The 21,568-nt window shown below is 53.1% G+C and overlaps 1 protein-coding gene across 4 annotated transcripts in view; it reads right to left on the reverse strand.

The window, feature by feature from the left end:
- slc7a1a (solute carrier family 7 member 1a) overlaps positions 1 to 21,568 on the reverse strand; it is a 103,508-nt gene that overhangs the window by 17,439 nt on the left and 64,501 nt on the right. For 2 of the 4 annotated variants that reach the window (XR_016484076.1, XM_036989484.2), the window contains one exon: positions 126 to 228. The exons of 1 other annotated variant lie outside the window; for it this stretch is intronic. Coding sequence is in view for 2 of the 3 variants with exons in the window: in XM_036989484.2 (XP_036845379.2) it covers positions 126 to 228 (103 nt within the window). In the remaining variant the exon portion in view is untranslated. Of the gene's footprint in view, positions 1 to 125; positions 1,714 to 21,568 lie in introns of those variants that run through there. One more of the 4 variants, XM_090188759.1, reaches the window with a different exon arrangement.

A 21,568-nucleotide genomic window follows, 5' to 3' on the forward strand; every position in this document is an offset into this window, starting at 1 on the left:
ACCTGAGTACCAGAACACAGGGTTTAGGGTTCAGGATACTAACCTGAGTACCAGAACACAGTGTGTAGGGTTCAGGATACTAACCTGAGTACCAGAACACAGGGTGTAGGGTTCAGGATACTAACCTGAGTACCAGAACGCAGGCTGCAACCAGGGTGTAGGCCAGCAGAGTACCTATAGACATCAGATCTACCAGGTCCTTCAGGTCAAACAGAAAGGCCATGATAGCTGGGGGAGAGACAGAAAGGCCATGATAGCTGGGGGAGAGACATAAAAGCCATGATAGCTGGGGGAGAGACAGAAAGGTCATGATAGCATTGGGGAGAGACAGAAAGCCCATAAGGCCATGATAGCTGGGGGAGAGACAGAAAGGCCATGATAGCTTTGGGGAGAGACAGAAAGGCCATAAGGCCACAATAGCTGGGGGAGAGACAGAAAGGCCATAAGGCCATGATAGCTGGAGGAGAGACAGAAAGGCCATGATAGCTGGGGGAGAGACAGAAAGGCCATGATAGCTGGGGGAGAGACAGAAAGGCCATGATAGCTTTGGGGAGAGACAGAAAGGCCATAAGGCCACGATAGCTGGGGGAGAGACAGAAAGGCCATAAGGCCATGATAGCTGGAGGAGAGACAGAAAGGCCATGATAGCTGGGGGAGAGACAGAAAGGCCATAAGGCCATGATAGCTGGGAGGAGAGACAGAAAGGCCATGATAGCTGGGGGAGAGACAGAAAGTCCATAAAGCCATGATAGCTGGGGGAGAGACAGAAAGGCCATGATAGCTGGGGGAAAGACAGAAAGGCTATGATAGCTGGGGGAGAGACAGAAAGGCCATGATAGCTGGAGGAGAGACAGAAAGGCCATGATAGCTGGAGGAGAGACAGAAAGGCCATGATAGCTGGGAGAGAGACAGACAGGCCATGATAGCTTTGGGGAGAGACAGAAAGGCCATAAGGCCATGATAGCTGGGGGAGAGACAGAAAGGCCATGATAGCTGGAGGAGAGACAGAAAGGCCATGATAGCTTTGGGGAGAGACAGAAAGGCCATAAGGCCATGATAGCTGGGGGAGAGACAGAAAGGCCATGATAGCTGGAGGAGAGACAGAAAGGCCATGATAGCTGGAGGAGAGACAGAAAGGCCATGATAGCTGGAGGAGAGACAGAAAGGCCATGACAGCTGGGGGAGAGACAGGAAGGCCATGATAGTTGGGGGAGAGATAGAAAGGCCATGATAGCTTTTGGGAGAGACAGAAAGGCCATAAGGCCATGATAGCTGGAGGAGAGACAGAAAAGCCATGATAGCTGGGGGAGAGACAGAAAGGCCATGATAGCTGGGGGAGAGACAGAATGGCCATGATAGCTTTTGGGAGAGACAGAAAGGCCATAAGGCCATGATAGCTGGAGGAGAGACAGAAAAGCCATGATAGCTGGAGGAGAGACAGAAAGGCCATGATAGCTGGAGGAGAGACAGAAAGGCCATGACAGCTGGGGGAGAGACAGGAAGGCCATGATAGCTGGGGGAGAGACAGAAAGGCCACGATAGCTGGGGGAGAGACAGAAAGGCCATGAAAGCTGGAGGAGAGACAGAAAGGCCATAAGGCCATGATAGCTGGGGAGAGACAGAAAGGCCATAATGCCATGATAGCTGGGGGAGAGACAGAAAGGCCATGATAGCTGGAGGAGAGACAGAAAGGTCATAAGGCCATGATAGGTGGAGGAGAGACAGAAAGGCCATAAGGCCATGATAGCTGGGGAGAGACAGAAAGGCCATGATAGCTGGGGGAGAGACAGAAAGGACATGATAGCTGGGGGAGAGACAGAAAGGCCATGATAGCTGGGGGAGAGACAGAAAGGTCATGATAGCTGGGGGAGAGACAGAAAGGCCACGATAGCTGGGGGAGAGAAAGAAAGGCCATGAAAGCTGGAGGAGAGACAGAAAGGCCATAAGGCCATGATAGCTGGGGAGAGACAGAAAGGCCATAATGCCATGATAGCTGGGGGAGAGACAGAAAGGCCATGATAGCTGGAGGAGAGACAGAAAGGTCATAAGGCCATGATAGGTGGAGGAGAGACAGAAAGGCCATAAGGCCATGATAGCTGGGGAGAGACAGAAAGGCCATGATAGCTGGGCGAGAGACAGAAAGGTCATGGTAGCTGGGGGAGAGACAGAAAGGCCATGATAGCTGGGGGAGAGACAGAAAGGCCATGATAGCTGGAGGAGAGACGGAATACCATAAGGCCATGATAGCTGGGGGAGAGACAGAAAGGCCATGATAGCTGGAGGAGAGACAGAAAGGCCATGACAGCTGGGGGAGAGACAGGAAGGCCATGATAGCTGGGGGAGAGACAGAAAGGCCACGATAGCTGGGGGAGAGACAGAAAGGCCATGAAAGCTGGAGGAGAGACAGAAAGGCCATAAGGCCATGATAGCTGGGGAGAGACAGAAAGGCCATAATGCCATGATAGCTGGGGGAGAGACAGAAAGGCCATGATAGCTGGAGGAGAGACAGAAAGGTCATAAGGCCATGATAGGTGGAGGAGAGACAGAAAGGCCATAAGGCCATGATAGCTGGGGAGAGACAGAAAGGCCATGATAGCTGGGGGAGAGACAGAAAGGACATGATAGCTGGGGGAGAGACAGAAAGGCCATGATAGCTGGGGGAGAGACAGAAAGGTCATGATAGCTGGGGGAGAGACAGAAAGGCCACGATAGCTGGGGGAGAGAAAGAAAGGCCATGAAAGCTGGAGGAGAGACAGAAAGGCCATAAGGCCATGATAGCTGGGGAGAGACAGAAAGGCCATAATGCCATGATAGCTGGGGGAGAGACAGAAAGGCCATGATAGCTGGAGGAGAGACAGAAAGGTCATAAGGCCATGATAGGTGGAGGAGAGACAGAAAGGCCATAAGGCCATGATAGCTGGGGAGAGACAGAAAGGCCATGATAGCTGGGCGAGAGACAGAAAGGTCATGGTAGCTGGGGGAGAGACAGAAAGGCCATGATAGCTGGGGGAGAGACAAAAAGGCCATGATAGCTGGAGGAGAGACGGAATACCATAAGGCCATGATAGCTGGGGGAGAGACAGAAAGGCCATGATAGCTGAAGGAGAGACAGAAAGGCCATAAGGCCATGATAGCTGGAGGAGAGACAGAAAGGCCATGAGGCCATGATAGCTGGAAGAGAGACAGAAAGTCCATAAGGCCATGATAGCTGGGGAGAGACAGAAAGGCCATGATAGCTGGGGAGAGACAGAAAGGCCATAAGGCCATGATAGCTGGAGGAGAGACAGAAAGGCCATGAGGCCATGATAGCTGGAAGAGAGACAGAAAGTCCATAAGGCCATGATAGCTGGGGAGAGACAGAAAGGCCATGATAGCTGGGGGAGAGACAGAAAGGACATGATAGCTGGGGGAGAGACAGAAAGGCCATGATAGCTGGGGGAGAGACAGAAAGGACATGATAGCTGGGGGAGAGACAGAAAGGCCATGATAGCTGGAGGAGAGACAGAAAGGCCATGATAGCTGGAGGAGAGACAGAAATGCCATGATAGCTGGAGGAGAGACAGAAAGGCCATCAGGCCATGATAGCTGGGGAGAGACAGAAAGGCCATGATAGCTGAGGGAGAGACAGAAAGGCCATGATAGCTGATTGAGAGACAGAAAGGCCATGATAGCTGAGGGAGAGACAGAAAGGCCATAAGGCCATGATAGCTGGGGAGAGACAGAAAGGCCATAAGGCCATGATAGCTGGAGGAGAGACAGAAAGGCCATAAGGCCATGATAGCTGGGGGAGAGACAGAAAGGCCATAAGGCCATGATAGCTGGAGGAGAGACAGAAAGGCCATAAGGCCATGATAGCTGGGGGAGAGACAGAAAGGCCATAAGGCCATGATAGCTGGGGAGAGACAGAAAGGCCATAAGGCCATGATAGCTGGGGTAGAGACAGAAAGGCCATGATAGCTGGGGGAGAGACAGAAAGGCCATGATAGCTGGGGGAGAGACAGAAAGGCCATGATAGCTGGAGGAGAGACAGAAAGGCCATGATAGCTGAGGGAGAGACAGAAAGGCTATGATAGCTGATTGAGAGACAGAAAGGCCACGATAGCTGAGGGAGAGACAGAAAGGCCATGATAGCTGAGGGAGAGACAGAAAGGCCATGATAGCTGAGGGAGAGACAGAAAGGCCATGATAGCTGAGGGAGAGACAGAAAGGCCATGATAGCTGGGGAGAGACAGAAAGGCCATGATAGCTGGGGGAGAGACAGAAAGGCCATGATAGCTGGGGAGAGACAGAAAGGCCATGATAGATGAGGAGAGACAGAAAGGCCATAAGGCCATGATAGCTGGGGAGAGACAGAAAGGCCATGATAGCTGAGGGAGAGACAGAAAGGCCATGATAGCTGATTGAGAGACAGAAAGGCCATGATAGCTGAGGGAGAGACAGAAAGGCCATAAGGCCATGATAGCTGGGGAGAGACAGAAAGGCCATAAGGCCATGATAGCTGGAGGAGAGACAGAAAGGCCATAAGGCCATGATAGCTGGGGGAGAGACAGAAAGGCCATAAGGCCATGATAGCTGGAGGAGAGACAGAAAGGCCATAAGGCCATGATAGCTGGGGGAGAGACAGAAAGGCCATGATAGCTGGGGGAGAGACAGAAAGGCCATGATAGCTGGGGGAGAGACAGAAAGGCCATGATAGCTGGAGGAGAGACAGAAAGGCCATGATAGCTGAGGGAGAGACAGAAAGGCTATGATAGCTGATTGAGAGACAGAAAGGCCACGATAGCTGAGGGAGAGACAGAAAGGCCATGATAGCTGAGGGAGAGACAGAAAGGCCATGATAGCTGGGGGAGAGACAGAAAGGCCATGATAGCTGGGGGAGAGACAGAAAGGCCATGATAGCTGGAGGAGAGACAGAAAGGCCATGATAGCTGAGGGAGAGACAGAAAGGCTATGATAGCTGATTGAGAGACAGAAAGGCCACGATAGCTGAGGGAGAGACAGAAAGGCCATGATAGCTGAGGGAGAGACAGAAAGGCCATGATAGCTGAGGGAGAGACAGAAAGGCCATGATAGCTGGGGAGAGACAGAAAGGCCATGATAGATGAGGAGAGACAGAAAGGCCATAAGGCCATGATAGCTGGGGAGAGACAGAAAGGCCATGATAGCTGAGGGAGAGACAGAAAGGCCATGATAGCTGATTGAGAGACAGAAAGGCCATGATAGCTGAGGGAGAGACAGAAAGGCCATGATAGCTGAGGGAGAGACAGAAAGGCCATGATAGCTGAGGGAGAGACAGAAAGGCCATGATAGCCGGGGGAGAGACAGAAAGGCCATAAGGCCATGATAGCTGGAGGAGAGACAGAAAGGCCATAAGGGCATGATAGCTGGGGAGAGACAGAAAGGCCATAAGGCCATGATAGCTGGAGGAGAGACAGAAAGGCCATAAGGCCATGATAGCTGGGGGAGAGACAGAAAGGCCATAAGGCCATGATAGCTGGAGGAGAGACAGAAAGGCCATAAGGCCATGATATCTGGGGGAGAGACAGAAAGGCCATAAGGCCATGATAGCTGGGGAGAGACAGAAAGGCCATAAGGCCATGATAGCTGGGGTAGAGACATAAAGGCCATGATAGCTGGGGGAGAGACAGAAAGGACATGATAGCTGGGGGAGAGACAGAAAGGCCATGATAGCTGGGGGAGAGACAGAAAGGCCATGATAGCTGGAGGAGAGACGGAAAGGCCATAAGGCCATGATAGCTGGGGGAGAGACAGAAAGGCCATGATAGCTGGAGGAGAGACAGAAAGGCCATGATAGCTGAGGGAGAGACAGAAAGGCTATGAAAGCTGATTGAGAGACAGAAAGGCCACGATAGCTGAGGGAGAGACAGAAAGGCCATGATAGCTGAGGGAGAGACAGAAAGGCCATGATAGCTGAGGGAGAGACAGAAAGGCCATGATAGCTGAGGGAGAGACAGAAAGGCCATGATAGCTGGGGAGAGACAGAAAGGCCATGATAGCTGGGGGAGAGACAAAAAGGCCATGATAGCTGGGGAGAGACAGAAAGGCCATAATAGCTGGGGGAGAGACAGAAAGGCAATGATAGCTGGGGGAGAGACAGAAAGGCCATGATAGCTGGGGGAGACACAGAAGGCCATGATAGCTGGGGAGAGACAGAAAGGCCATGATAGATGAGGAGAGACAGAAAGGCCATAAGGCCATGATGGCTGGGGGAGAGACAGAAAGGCCATGATAGCTGGGAGAGAGACATAAAGGCCATGAAAGCTGGGGAGAGACAGAAAGGCCATGATAGCTGGAGGAGAGACAGAAAGGCCATGATAGCTGGGGGAGAGACAGAAAGGCAATAAGGCCATGATTGCTGGAGGAGAGACAGAAAGGCCATAAGGCCATGATAGCTGGAGGAGAGACAGAAAGGCCATAAGGCCATGATAGCTGGGGAGAGACAGAAAGGCCTTAAGGCCATGAAAGCTGGGGGAGAGACAGAAAGTCCATAAGGCCATGATAGCTGGGTAGAGACAGAAAGTCCATAAGGCCATGATAGCTGGGGGAGAGACAGAAAGGCCATGATAGCTGGGGAGAGACAGAAAGGCCATAAGGCCATGATGGCTGGGGTAGAGACAGAAAGGCCATGATAGCTGGGGAGAGACAGAAAGGACATGATTGCTGGAGGAGAGACAGAAAGGCCATGATAGCTGGGGGAGAGACAGAAAGGCCATAAGGCCATTATAGCTGGGGGAGAGACAGAAAGGCCATAAGGCCATTATAGCTGGGGAGAGACAGAAAGGCCATAAGGCCATGATAGCTGGAGGAGAGACAGAAAGGCCATGACAGCTGGGGGAGAGACAGAAAGGCTATGATAGCTGGGGAGAGACAGAAAGGTATTGATAGCTGGGGGAGAGACAGAAAGGCCATGATAGCTGGGGGAGAGACAGAAAGGCCATGATAGCTGGGGGAGAGACAGAAAGGCCATGATAGCTGGGGAGAGACAGAAAGGCCATGATAGCTGGGGAGAGACAGAAAGGCCATAAGGCCATGATGGCTGGGGAGAGACAGAAAGGCCATAAGGCCATGATAGCTGGAGGAGAGACAGAAAGGCCATAAGGCCATGATGGCTGGGGGAGAGACATAAAGGCCATGATAGCTGGGGAGAGACAGAAAGGACATGATCGCTGGAGGAGAGACAGAAAGGCCATGATAGCTGGAGGAGAGAAAGAAAGGCCATGATAGCTGGGGGAGAGACAGAAAGGCCTTAAGGCCATGAAAGCTGGGGGAGAGACAGAAAGTCCATAAGGCCATGATAGCTGGGTAGAGACAGAAAGTCCATAAGGCCATGATAGCTGGGGGAGAGACAGAAAGGCCATGATAGCTGGGGAGAGACAGAAAGGCCATAAGGCCATGATGGCTGGGGTAGAGACAGAAAGGCCATGATACCTGGGGAGAGACAGAAAGGACATGATTGCTGGAGGAGAGACAGAAAGGCCATGATAGCTGGGGGAGAGACAGAAAGGCCATAAGGCCATTATAGCTGGGGGAGAGACAGAAAGGCCATAAGGCCATTATAGCTGGGGAGAGACAGAAAGGCCATAAGGCCATGATAGCTGGAGGAGAGACAGAAAGGCCATGACAGCTGGGGGAGAGACAGAAAGGCTATGATAGCTGGGGAGAGACAGAAAGGTATTGATAGCTGGGGGAGAGACAGAAAGGCCATGATAGCTGGGGGGGAGACAGAAAGGCCATGATAGCTGGGGGAGAGACAGAAAGGCCATGATAGCTGGGGAGAGACAGAAAGGCCATGATAGCTGGGGAGAGACAGAAAGGCCATAAGGCCATGATGGCTGGGGAGAGACAGAAAGGCCATAAGGCCATGATAGCTGGAGGAGAGACAGAAAGGCCATAAGGCCATGATGGCTGGGGGAGAGACATAAAGGCCATGATAGCTGGGGAGAGACAGAAAGGACATGATCGCTGGAGGAGAGACAGAAAGGCCATGATAGCTGGAGGAGAGAAAGAAAGGCCATGATAGCTGGGGGAGAGACAGAAAGGCCAAAAGGCCATGATAGCTGGGGAGAGACAGAAAGGCCATAAGGCCATGATAGCTGGAGGAGAGACAGAAAGGCCATGATAGCTGGAGGAGAGACAGAAAGGCCATAAGGCCATGATAGCTGGGGGAGAGACAGGAAGGACATGATAGCTGGGGGAGAGACAGAAAGGCCATGACAGCTGGGGGAGAGACAGAAAGGCCATAATAGCTGGGGGAGAGACAGAAAGGCCATGATAGCTGGGGGAGAGACAGAAAGGCCATGACAGCTGGGGGAGAGACAGAAAGGCCATGATAGCTGGGGGAGAGACAGAAATGCCATGATAGCTGGGGAAGAGACAGAAAGGCCATGATAGCTGTGAGAGAGACAGAAAGGCCATGATAGCTGTGGGAGAGACATAAAGGCCATGATAGCTGTGTGAGGGACAGAAAGGCGATAACGCCATGATAGCTGGAGGAGAGACAGAAAGGCCATAAGGCCATGATAGCTGGGGAGAGACAGAAAGGCCTTAAGGCCATGAAAGCTGGGGAAGAGACAGAAAGTCCATAAGGCCATGATAGCTGGGGGAGAGACAGAAAGGCCATGATAGCTTGGGAGAGAGACAGAAAGGCCATAAGGCCATGATGGCTGGGGGAGAGACAGAAAGGCCATGATAGCTGGGGAGAGACAGAAAGGCCATAAGGCCATGATGGCTGGGGGAGAGACAGAAAGGCCATGATAGCTGGGGAGAGACAGAAAGGACATGATCGCTGGAGGAGAGACAGAAAGGCCATGATAGCTGGAGGAGAGACAGAAAGGCCATGATAGCTGGGGGAGAGACAGAAAGGCCATGATAGCTGGAGGAGAGACAGAAAGGCCATAAGGCCATGATAGCTGGGGGAGAGACAGGAAGGCCATGATAGCTGGGGGAGAGACAGAAAGGCCATGACAGCTGGGGGAGAGACAGAAAGGCAATGATAGCTGGAGGAGAGACAGAAAGGCCATAAGGCCATGATAGCTGGGGGAGAGACAAGAAGGCCATGATAGCTGGGGGAGAGACAGAAAGGCCATGATAGCTGGAGGAGAGACAGAAAGGCCATGAGGCCATGATAGCTGGGGGAGAGACAGGAAGGCCATGTTAGCTGGGGAGAGACAGAAAGGCCATGATAGCTGGGGAAGAGACAGAAAGGCCATGATAGCTGTGGGAGAGACAGAAAGGCCATGATAGCTGGGGGAGAGACATAAAGGCCATGATAGCTGTGTGAGGGACAGAAAGGCGATGAGGCCATGATAGCTGGGGGAGAGACAGAAAGTTCATGATAGCTGGGGGAGAGACAGAAAGGCCATGATAGCTGGAGGAGAGACAGAAAGGCCATGATAGCTGGGGGAGAGACAGAAAGGCCATGATAGCTGGGGGAGAGACAGAAAGGCCATGATAGCTGGGGGAGAGACAGAAAGGCCATGATAGCTGGGGGAGAGACAGAAAGGCCATGATATCTGGGGGAGAGACAGAAAGGCCATGATAGCTGTGGGAGAGACAGAAAGGCCATGATAGCTGTGGGAGAGACAGAAAGGCCACGAGAGCTGGGGGAGAGACAGAAAAGCCATGGGAGCTGGGGGAGAGACAGAAAGGCCATTATAGCTGGGGGAGAGACAGAAATTGCATGATAGCTGGGGGAGAGACAGAAAGGCGATAAATCCATGATAGCTGGGGGAGAGACAGAAAGGCCATGATAGCTGGGGCAGAGACAGAAAGGCCATGATAGCTTGGGGAGAGACAGAAAGGCCATGATAGCTGGGGCAGAGACAGAAAGGCCATGATAGCTGGGGGAGAGACAGAAAGGCCATGATAGCTGAGGGAGGGACAGAAAGGCCATGATAGCTGGGGGAGAGACAGAAAGGCCATGATAGCTGGGGGAGAGACAGAAAGGCCATGATAGCTGGGGGAAAGACAGAAAGGCCATGATGAATGGGGGAGAGACATAAAGGCCATGATAGCTGGGAGAGAGACATAAAGGCCATGAAAGCTGGGGAGAGACAGAAAGGCCATGATTGCTGGAGGAGAGACAGAAAGGCCATGATAGCTGGGGGAGAGACAGAAAGGCAATAAGGCCATGATTGCTGGAGGGGAGACAGAAAGGCCATAAGGCCATGATAGCTGGAGGAGAGACAGAAAGGCCATAAGGCCATGATAGCTGGGGAGAGACAGAAAGGCCTTAAGGCCATGAAAGCTGGGGGAGAGACAGAAAGTCCATAAGGCCATGATAGCTGGGGGAGAGACAGAAAGGCCATGATAGCTGGGGGAGAGACAGAAAGGCCATGATAGCTGGGGGAGAGACAGAATGGCCATGATAGCTGGGAGAGAGACATAAAGGCCATGAAAGCTGGGGAGAGACAGAAAGGCCATGATTGCTGGAGGAGAGACAGAAAGGCCATGATAGCTGGGGGAGAGACAGAAAGGCAATAAGGCCATGATTGCTGGAGGGGAGACAGAAAGGCCATAAGGCCATGATAGCTGGAGGAGAGACAGAAAGGCCATAAGGCCATGATAGCTGGGGAGAGACAGAAAGGCCTTAAGGCCATGAAAGCTGGGGGAGAGACAGAAAGTCCATAAGGCCATGATAGCTGGGGGAGAGACATAAAGGCCATGATAGCTGGGGGAGAGACAGAAAGGCCATGATAGCTGGGGGAGAGACAGAATGGCCATGATAGCTGTGGGAGAGACAGAAAGGCCACAAGAGCTGGGGGAGAGACAGAAAGGCCATGGGAGCTGGGGGAGAGACAGAAAGGCCATTATAGCTGGGGGAGAGACAGAAATTGCCATGATAGCTGGGGGAGAGACAGAAAGGCGATAAGGCCATGATAGCTGTGGGAGAGACAGGAAGGCCATGATAGCTTGGGGAGAGACAGAAAGGCCATGATAGCTGGGGCAGAGACAGAAAGGCCATGATAGCTGGGGGAGAGACAGAAAGGCCATGATAGCTGGGGGAGAGACATAAAGGCCATGATAGCTGAGGAAGGGACAGAAAGGCGATAAGGCCATGATAGCTGGGGGAGAGACAGAAAGGCCATGATAGCTGGGGGAGAGACATAAAGGCCATGATAGCTGAGGGAGGGACAGAAAGGCGATAAGGCCATGATAGCTGGGGGAGAGACAGAAAGGCCATGATAGCTGGGGGAGAGACAGAAAGGCCATGATAGGTGGATGAGAGACAGAAAGGCCATGATAGCTGTGCGAGAGACAGAAAGGCCATGATAGTTGGGGGAAAGACAGAAAGGCCATGATAGCTGGGGGAGAGACAGAAAGGCCATGATAGCTGGGGGAGAGACAGAAAGGCCATGATAGCTGGGGGAGAGACAGAAAGGCCATGAGGCCATGATAGCTGGAGGAGAGACGGAAAGGCCATAAGGCCATGATAGCTGGGGGAGAGACAGAAAGGCCATGATAGCTGGAGGAGAGACAGGCAGGCCATGATAGCTGGAGGAGAGAGAAAATAAATGCCATGATAGCTGGAGGAGAGACAGAAAGGCCATAAGGCCATGATAGCTGGGGAGAGACAGAAAGGCCATGATAGCTGAGGGAGAGACAGAAAGGCCATGATAGCTGAGGGAGAGACAGAAAGGCCATGATAGCTGGGGAGAGACAGAAAGGCCATGATAGCTGGGGAGAGACAGAAAGGCCATGATAGCTGGGGGAGAGACAGAAAGGCCATGATAGCTGGGGGAGAGACAGAAAGGCCATGATAGCTGTGGGAGAGACAGAAAGGCCACAAGAGCTGGGGGAGAGACAGAAAGTCCATAAGGCCATGATAGCTGGGGGAGAGACAGAAAGGCCATGATAGCTGGGGGAGAGACAGAAAGGCCATGATAGCTGGGGGAGAGACAGAATGGCCATGATAGCTGTGGGAGAGACAGAAAGGCCACAAGAGCTGGGGGAGAGACAGAAAGGCCATGGGAGCTGGGGGAGAGACAGAAAGGCCATTATAGCTGGGGGAGAGACAGAAATTGCCATGATAGCTGGGGGAGAGACAGAAAGGCGATAAGGCCATGATAGCTGGGGGAGAGACAGAAAGGCCATGATAGCTTGGGGAGAGACAGAAAGGCCATGATAGCTGGGGCAGAGACAGAAAGGCCATGATAGCTGGGGGAGAGACAGAAAGGCCATGATAGCTGGGGGAGAGACATAAAGGCCATGATAGCTGAGGGAGGGACAGAAAGGCGATAAGGCCATGATAGCTGGGGGAGAGACAGAAAGGCCATGATAGCTGGGGGAGAGACATAAAGGCCATGATAGCTGAGGGAGGGACAGAAAGGCGATAAGGCCATGATAGCTGGGGGAGAGACAGAAAGGCCATGATAGCTGGGGGAGAGACAGAAAGGCCATGAGGCCATGATAGCTGGAGGAGAGACGGAAAGGCCATAAGGCCATGATAGCTGGGGGAGAGACAGAAAGGCCATGATAGCTGGAGGAGAGACAGGCAGGCCATGATAGCTGGAGGAGAGAGAAAAGAAATGCCATGATAGCTGGAGGAGAGACAGAAAGGCCATAAGGCCATGATAGCTGGGGAGAGACAGAAAGGCCATGATAGCTGAGGGAGAGACAGAAAGGCCATGATAGCTGAGGGAGAGACAGAAAGGCCATGATAGCTGAGGGAGAGACAGAAAGGCCATGATAGCTGAGGGAGAGACAGAAAGGCCATGAAAGCTGAGGGAGAGACAGAAAGGCCATGATAGCTGGGGAGAGACAGAAAGGCAATGATAGCTGGGGAGAGACAGAAAGGCCATGATAGCTGGGGGAGAGACAGAAAGGCCATGATAGCTGGGGGAGAGACAGAAAGGCCATGATAGCTGGGGGAGAGACAGAAGGCCATGATAGCTGGGGAGAGACAGAAAGGCCATGATAGATGAGGAGAGACAGGAATGCCATAAGGCCATGATGGCTGGGGGAGAGACATAAAGGCCATGATAGCTGGGAGAGAGACATAAAGGCCATGAAAGCTGGGGAGAGACAGAAAGGCCATGATTGCTGGAGGAGAGACAGAAAGGCCATGATAGCTGGGGGAGAGACAGAAAGGCAATAAGGCCATGATTGCTGGAGGAGAGACAGAAAGGCCATAAGGCCATGATAGCTGGAGGAGAGACATAAAGGCCATAAGGCCATGATAGCTGGGGAGAGACAGAAAGGCCTTAAGGCCATGAAAGCTGGGGGAGAGACAGAAAGTCCATAAGGCCATGATAGCTGGGGAGAGACAGAAAGTCCATAAGGCCATGATAGCTGGGGGAGAGACAGAAAGGCCATGATAGCTTGGGGAGAGACAGAAAGGCCATGATAGCTGGGGGAGAGACAGAATGGCCATGATAGCTGTGGGAGAGACAGAAAGGCCACAAGAGCTGGGGGAGAGACAGAAAGGCCATGGGAGCTGGGGGAGAGACAGAAAGGCCATTATAGCTGGTGGAGAGACAGAAATTGCCATGATAGCTGGGGGAGAGACAGAAAGGCGATAAGGCCATGATAGCTGGGGGAGAGACAGAAAGGCCATGATAGCTTGGGGAGAGACAGAAAGGCCATGATAGCTTGGGGAGAGACAGAAAGGCCATGATAGCTGGGGCAGAGACAGAAAGGCCATGATAGCTGGGGGAGAGACAGAAAGGCCATGATAGCTGGGGGAGAGACATAAAGGCCATGATAGCTGAGGGAGGGACAGAAAGGCGATAAGGCAATGATAGCTGGGGGAGAGACAGAAAGGCCATGATAGCTGGGGGAGAGACATAAAGGCCATGATAGCTGAGGGAGGGACAGAAAGGCCATGATAGCTGGGGGAGAGACAGAAAGGCCATGATAGCTGGATGAGAGACAGAAAGGCCATGATAGCTGGGGGAGAGACAGAAAGGCCATGATAGCTGGGGGAGAGACAGAAAGGCCATGATAACTGGGGGAGAGACAGAAAGGCCATGATAGCTGGGGGAGAGACAGAAAGGCCATGATAGCTGGGGGAGAGACAGAAAGGCCATGATAGCTGGGGGAGAGACAGAAAGGCCATGATAGCTGGGGGAAAGACAGAAAGGCCATGATAGCTGGGGGACAGACAGAAAGGCCATGATAGTTGGGGGAGAGACAGAAAGGCCATGATAGCTGGGGGAGAGACAGAAAGGCCATGATAGTTGGGGGAAAGACAGAAAGGCCATGATAGCTGGGGGAGAGACAGAAAGGCCATGATAGCTGGGGGAGAGACAGAAAGGCCATGATAGCTGGAGGAGAGACGGAAAGGCCATAAGGCCATGATAGCTGGGGGAGAGACAGAAAGGCCATGATAGCTGGGGAGAGACAGAAAGGCCATGATAGCTGAGGGAGAGACAGAAAGGCCATGATAGCTGAGGGAGAGACAGAAAGGCCATGATAGCTGGAGGAGAGACAGAAAGGCCATGATAGCTGAGGGAGAGACAGAAAGGCCTTGATAGCTGGGGGAGAGACAGAAAGGACATAAGGCCATGATAGCTGGGGGAGAGACAGAAAGGCCGTAAGGCCATGATAGCTGGGGGAGAGACAGAAAGGCCATAAGGCCATGATAGCTGGGGGAGAGACAGAAAGGCCATGATAGCTGGGGGAGAGACAGAAAGGCCATGATAGCTGGAGGAGAGACAGAAAGGCCATGATAGCTGTGGGAGAGACAGAAAGGCCATGCTAGCTGGGGGAGAGACAGAAAGGCCATGATAGCTGGGGGAGAGACAGAAAGGCCATGATAGCTGGAGGTGAGACAGAAAGGCCATGATAGCTGGGGGAGAGACATAAAGGCCATGATAGCTGGGGGAGAGACAGAAAGGCCATGATAGCAGTGGGAGAGACAGAAAGGCCATGAGAGCTGGGGGGGAGACAGAAAGGCCATGAGAGCTGGGGGAGAGACAGAAAGGCCAATATAGCTGGGGGAGAGACAGAAATTGCCATGATAGCTGGGGGAGAGACAGAAAGGCGATACGGCCATGATAGCTGGGGGAGAGACAGAAAGGCCATGATAGCTGGGGGAGTGACAGAAAGGCCATGATAGCTGTGGGAGAGACAGAAAGGCCATGCTAGCTGGGGGAGAGACAGAAAGGCTATGATAGCTGGGGGAGAGACAGAAAGGCCATGATAGCAGTGGGAGAGACAGAAAGGCCATGATAGCAGTGGGAGAGACAGAAAGGCCATTATAGCTGGGGGAGAGACAGAAAGGCCATGAGAGCTGGGGGAGAGACAGAAAGGCCATGATAGCTGGGGGAGAGACAGAAAGGCCATGATAGCAGTGGGAGAGACAGAAAGGCCATGATAGCTGGGGGAGAGACAGAAAGGCCATGAGAGCTGGGGGAGAGACAGAAAGGCCATTATAGCTGGGGGAGAGACAGAAATTGCCATGATAGCTGGGGGAGAGACAGAAAGGCGATAAGGCCATGATAGCTGGGGGAGAGATAGAAAGGCCATGATAGCTGGGGGAGAGACAGGAAGGCCATGATAGCTGGGGCAGAGACAGAAAGGCCATGATAGCTGGGGCAGAGACAGAAAGGCCATGATAGCTGGGGGAGAGACAGAAAGGCCATGATAGCTGGGGGAGAGACCGAAAGGCCATGATAGCTGGGCGAGAGACAGAAAGGCCATGATAGCTGGGGGAGATACATAAAGGCCATGATAGCTGAGGGAGGGACAGAAAGGCGATAAGGCCATGATAGCTGGGGGAGAGATAGAAAGGCCATGATAGCTGGGGGAGAGACAGGAAGGCCATGATAGCTGGGGCAGAGACAGAAAGGCCATGATAGCTGGGGCAGAGACAGAAAGGCCATGATAGCTGGGGGAGAGACAGAAAGGCCATGATAGCTGGGGGAGAGACCGAAAGGCCATGATAGCTGGGGGAGAGACAGAAAGGCCATGATAGCTGGGGGAGATACATAAAGGCCATGATAGCTGAGGGAGGGACAGAAAGGCGATAAGGCCATGATAGCTGGGGGAGAGACAGAAAGCCAAAGATAGCTGGGGGAGAGACAGAAAGGCCATGATAGCTGGAGGAGAGACAGAAAGGCCATGATAGCTGGGGGAGAGACAGAAAGGCCATGATAGCTGGGGGAGAGACAGAAAGGCCATGATAGCTGGAGGAGAGACAGAAAGGCCATGATAGCTGTGGGAGAGACAGAAAGGCCATGCTAGCTGGTGGAGAGACAGAAAGGCCATGATAGCTGGGGGAGAGACAGAAAGGCCATGATAGCTGGAGGTGAGACAGAAAGGTCATGATAGCTGGGGGAGAGACATAAAGGCCATGATAGCTGGGAGAGAGACAGAAAGGACATGATAGCAGTGGGAGAGACAGAAAGGCCATGAGAGCTGGGGGGGAGACAGAAAGGCCATGAGAGCTGGGGGAGAGACAGAAAGGCCAATATAGCTGGGGGAGAGACAGAAATTGCCATGATAGCTGGGGGAGAGACAGAAAGGCGATACGGCCATGATAGCTGGGGGAGAGACAGAAAGGCCATGATAGCTGGAGGTGAGACAGAAAGGCCATGATAGCTGGGGGAGAGACATAAAGGCCATGATAGCTGGGAGAGAGACAGAAAGGCCATGATAGCAGTGGGAGAGACAGAAAGGCCATGAGAGCTGGGGGGGAGACAGAAAGGCCATGAGAGCTGGGGGAGAGACAGAAAGGCCAATATAGCTGGGGGAGAGACAGAAATTGCCATGATAGCTGGGGGAGAGACAGAAAGGCGATACGGCCATGATAGCTGGGGGAGAGACAGAAAGGCCATGATAGCTGGGGGAGTGACAGAAAGGCCATGATAGCTGTGGGAGAGACAGAAAGGCCATGATAGCTGGGGGAGAGACAGAAAGGCCATGATAGCTGGAGGAGAGACAGAAAGGCCATGATAGCTGTGGGAGAGACAGAAAGGCCATGCTAGCTGGTGGAGAGACAGAAAGGCCATGATAGCTGGGGGAGAGACAGAAAGGCCATGATAGCTGGAGGTGAGACAGAAAGGTCATGATAGCTGGGGGAGAGACATAAAGGCCATGATAGCTGGGAGAGAGACAGAAAGGACATGATAGCAGTGGGAGAGACAGAAAGGCCATGAGAGCTGGGGGGGAGACAGAAAGGCCATGAGAGCTGGGGGAGAGACAGAAAGGCCAATATAGCTGGGGGAGAGACAGAAATTGCCATGATAGCTGGGGGAGAGACAGAAAGGCGATACGGCCATGATAGCTGGGGGAGAGACAGAAAGGCCATGATAGCTGGAGGTGAGACAGAAAGGCCATGATAGCTGGGGGAGAGACATAAAGGCCATGATAGCTGGGAGAGAGACAGAAAGGCCATGATAGCAGTGGGAGAGACAGAAAGGCCATGAGAGCTGGGGGGGAGACAGAAAGGCCATGAGAGCTGGGGGAGAGACAGAAAGGCCAATATAGCTGGGGGAGAGACAGAAATTGCCATGATAGCTGGGGGAGAGACAGAAAGGCGATACGGCCATGATAGCTGGGGGAGAGACAGAAAGGCCATGATAGCTGGGGGAGTGACAGAAAGGCCATGATAGCTGTGGGAGAGACAGAAAGGCCATGATAGCTGGGGGAGAGACAGAAAGGCTATGATAGCTGGGGGAGAGACAGAAAGGCCATGATAGCAGTGGGAGAGACAGAAAGGCCATGATAGCAGTGGGAGAGACAGAAAGGCCATTATAGCTGGGGGAGAGACAGAAAGGCCATGAGAGCTGGGGGAGAGACAGAAAGGCCATGATAGCTGGGGGAGAGACAGAAAGGCCATGATAGCAGTGGGAGAGACAGAAAGGCCATGATAGCTGGGGGAGAGACAGAAAGGCCATGAGAGCTGGGGGAGAGACAGAAAGGCCATTATAGCTGTGGGAGAGACAGAAATTGCCATGATAGCTGGGGGAGAGACAGAAAGGCGATAAGGCCATGATAGCTGGGGGAGAGATAGAAAGGCCATGATAGCTGGGGCAGAGACAGAAAGGCCATGATAGCTGGGGGAGAGACAGAAAGGCCATGATAGCTGGGGGAGAGACCGAAAGGCCATGATAGCTGGGCGAGAGACAGAAAGGCCATGATAGCTGGGGGAGAGACAGAAAGGCCATGATAGCTGGGGGAGATACATAAAGGCCATGATAGCTGAGGGAGGGACAGAAAGGCGATAAGGCCATGATAGCTGGGGGAGAGACAGAAAGCCAAAGATAGCTGGGGGAGAGACAGAAAGGCCATGATAGCTGGGGGAGAGACAGAAAGGCCATGATAGCTGGGGGAGAGACAGAAAGGCCATGATAGCTGGGGGAGAGACAGTAAGGCCATGATATCTGGGGGAGAGACAGAAAGGCCATGATAGCTGGGGGAAAGACAGAAAGGCCATGATAGCTGGGGGAGAGACAGAAAGGCCATGATAGCTGTGAGAGAGACAGAAAGGTGATAAGGCCATGATAGCTGGGGGAGAGACAGAAAGGCCTTGAGAGCTGAGGGAGGGACAGAAAGGCCATGAGAGCTGGGGGAGAGACAGAAAGGCCATGATAGCTGGGGGAGAGACAGAAAGGCCATGATAGCTGGGGGAGAGACAGAAAGGCCATGATAGCTGGGGGAGAGACAGAAAGGCCATGATAGCTGGGGGAGAGACAGAAAGGCCATGATAGCTGGGGGAGAGACAGAAAGGCCATAAGGCCATGATAGCTGGGGGAGAGACAGAAAGGCCATGATAGCTGTGGGAGAGAAAGAAAGGCGATAAGGCCATGATAGCTGGGGGAGAGACAGAAAGGCCATGATAGCTGGGGGAGAGACAGAAAGGCCATGATAGCTGGGGGAGAGACAGAAAGGCCATAAGGCCATGATAGCTTTGGGAGAGACAGAAAGGCCAAAAGGCCATGATAGCTGGGGGAGAGACAGAAAGGCCATAAGGCCATGATAGCTGGGGGAGAGACAGAAAGGCCATAAGGCCATGATAGCTGGGGGAGAGACAGAAAGGCCATGATAGCTGGAGGAGAGACAGAAAGGCGATAAGGCCATGATAGCTGGGGGAGAGACAGAAAGGCCTTGAGAGCTGAGGGAGGGACAGAAAGGCCATGAGAGCTGGGGGAGAGACAGAAAGTCCATGATAGCTGGGGGAGAGACAGAAAGGCCATGATAGCTGAGGGAGAGACAGAAAGACCATGACAGCTGGGGGAGAGACAGAAAAGCCATAAGCCCATGATAGCTGGGGGAGAGACAGAAAGGCTGTAAGGCCACGATAGCTGGGGGAGAGACAGAAAGGCCATAAGGCCATGATAGCTGGGGGAGAGACAGAAAGGCCATGATAGCTGGGGGAGAGACAGAAAGGCCATGATAGTTGGGGGAGAGACAGAAAGGCCATGATAGCTGGGGGAGAGACAGAAAGGCCATGATAGCTGGGGGAGAGACAGAAAGGACATGATAGCTGGGGGAGAGACAGAAAGGCCATGATAGCTGGGGGAGAGACAGAAAGGCCATGATAGCTGGGGGAGAGACAGAAAGTCCATGATAGCTGGGGGAGAGACAGAAAGGCCATAAGGCCATGATAGCTGGGGGAGAGACAGAAAGGCCATGATAGCTGTGAGAGAGACAGAAAGGTGATAAGGCCATGATAGCTGGGGGAGAGACAGAAAGGCCTTGAGAGCTGAGGGAGGGACAGAAAGGCCATGAGAGCTGGGGGAGAGACAGAAAGGCCATGATAGCTGGGGGAGAGACAGAAAGGCCATGATAGCTGGGGGAGAGACAGAAAGGCCATGATAGCTGGGGGAGAGACAGAAAGGCCATGATAGCTGGGGGAGAGACAGAAAGGCCATGATAGCTGGGGGAGAGACAGAAAGGCCATAAGGCCATGATAGCTGGGGGAGAGACAGAAAGGCCATGATAGCTGTGGGAGAGAAAGAAAGGCGATAAGGCCATGATAGCTGGGGGAGAGACAGAAAGGCCATGATAGCTGGGGGAGAGACAGAAAGGCCATGATAGCTGGGGGAGAGACAGAAAGGCCATGATAGCTTTGGGAGAGACAGAAAGGCCAAAAGGCCATGATAGCTGGGGGAGAGACAGAAAGGCCATAAGGCCATGATAGCTGGGGGAGAGACAGAAAGGCCATAAGGCCATGATAGCTGGGGGAGAGACAGAAAGGCCATGATAGCTGGAGGAGAGACAGAAAGGCGATAAGGCCATGATAGCTGGGGGAGAGACAGAAAGGCCTTGAGAGCTGAGGGAGGGACAGAAAGGCCATGAGAGCTGGGGGAGAGACAGAAAGTCCATGATAGCTGGGGGAGAGACAGAAAGGCCATGATAGCTGAGGGAGAGACAGAAAGACCATGACAGCTGGGGGAGAGACAGAAAAGCCATAAGCCCATGATAGCTGGGGGAGAGACAGAAAGGCTGTAAGGCCACGATAGCTGGGGGAGAGACAGAAAGGCCATAAGGCCATGATAGCTGGGGGAGAGACAGAAAGGCCATGATAGCTGGGGGAGAGACAGAAAGGCCATGATAGTTGGGGGAGAGACAGAAAGGCCATGATAGCTGGGGGAGAGACAGAAAGGCCATGATAGCTGGGGGAGAGACAGAAAGGACATGATAGCTGGGGGAGAGACAGAAAGGCCATGATAGCTGGGGGAGAGACAGAAAGGCCATGATAGCTGGGGGAGAGACAGAAAGTCCATGATAGCTGGGGGAGAGACAGAAAGGCCATAAGGCCATGATAGCTGGGGGAGAGACAGAAAGGCCATAAGGCCATGATAGCTGGGGGAGAGACAGAAAGGCCATAAGGCCATGATAGCTGGGGGAGAGACAGAAAGGCCATGATAGCTGGGGGAGAGACAGAAAGGCCATGATAGCTGGGGGAGAGACAGAAAGGCCATGATAGCTGGGGGAGAGACAGAAAGGCCATAAGGCCATGATAGCTGGGGGAGAGACAGAAAGGCCATGATAGCTGTGGGAGAGACAGAAAGGCGATAAGGCCATGATAGCTGGGGGAGAGACAGAAAGGCCATGATAGCTGGGGGAGAGACAGAAAGGCCATAAGGCCATTATAGCTGGGGGAGAGACAGAAATTGCCATGATAGCTGGGGGAGAGACAGAAAGGCGATAAGGCCATGATAGCTGGGGGAGAGACAGAAAGGCCATGATAGCTTGGGGAGAGACAGAAAGGCCATGATAGCTGGGGCAGAGACAGAACGGCCATGATAGCTGGGGGAGAGACAGAAAGGCCATGATAGCTGGGGGAGAGACATAAAGGCCATGATAGCTGAGGGAGGGACAGAAAGGCGATAAGGCCATGATAGCTGGGGGAGAGACAGAAAGGCCATGATAGCTGGGGGAGAGACAGAAAGGCCATGAGGCCATGATTGCTGGAGGAGAGACGGAAAGGCCATAAGGCCATGATAGCTGGGGGAGAGACAGAAAGGCCATGATAGCTGGAGGAGAGACAGGCAGGCCATGATAGCTGGAGGAGAGAGAAAAGAAATGCCATGATAGCTGGAGGAGAGACAGAAAGGCCATAAGGCCATGATAGCTGGGGAGAGACAGAAAGGCCATG

Source organism: Oncorhynchus mykiss, chromosome 10 (assembly GCF_057628025.1).
Source record: "Oncorhynchus mykiss isolate SJ-2025 chromosome 10, ASM5762802v1, whole genome shotgun sequence".
Lineage (NCBI taxonomy): Eukaryota > Metazoa > Chordata > Actinopteri > Salmoniformes > Salmonidae > Oncorhynchus > Oncorhynchus mykiss.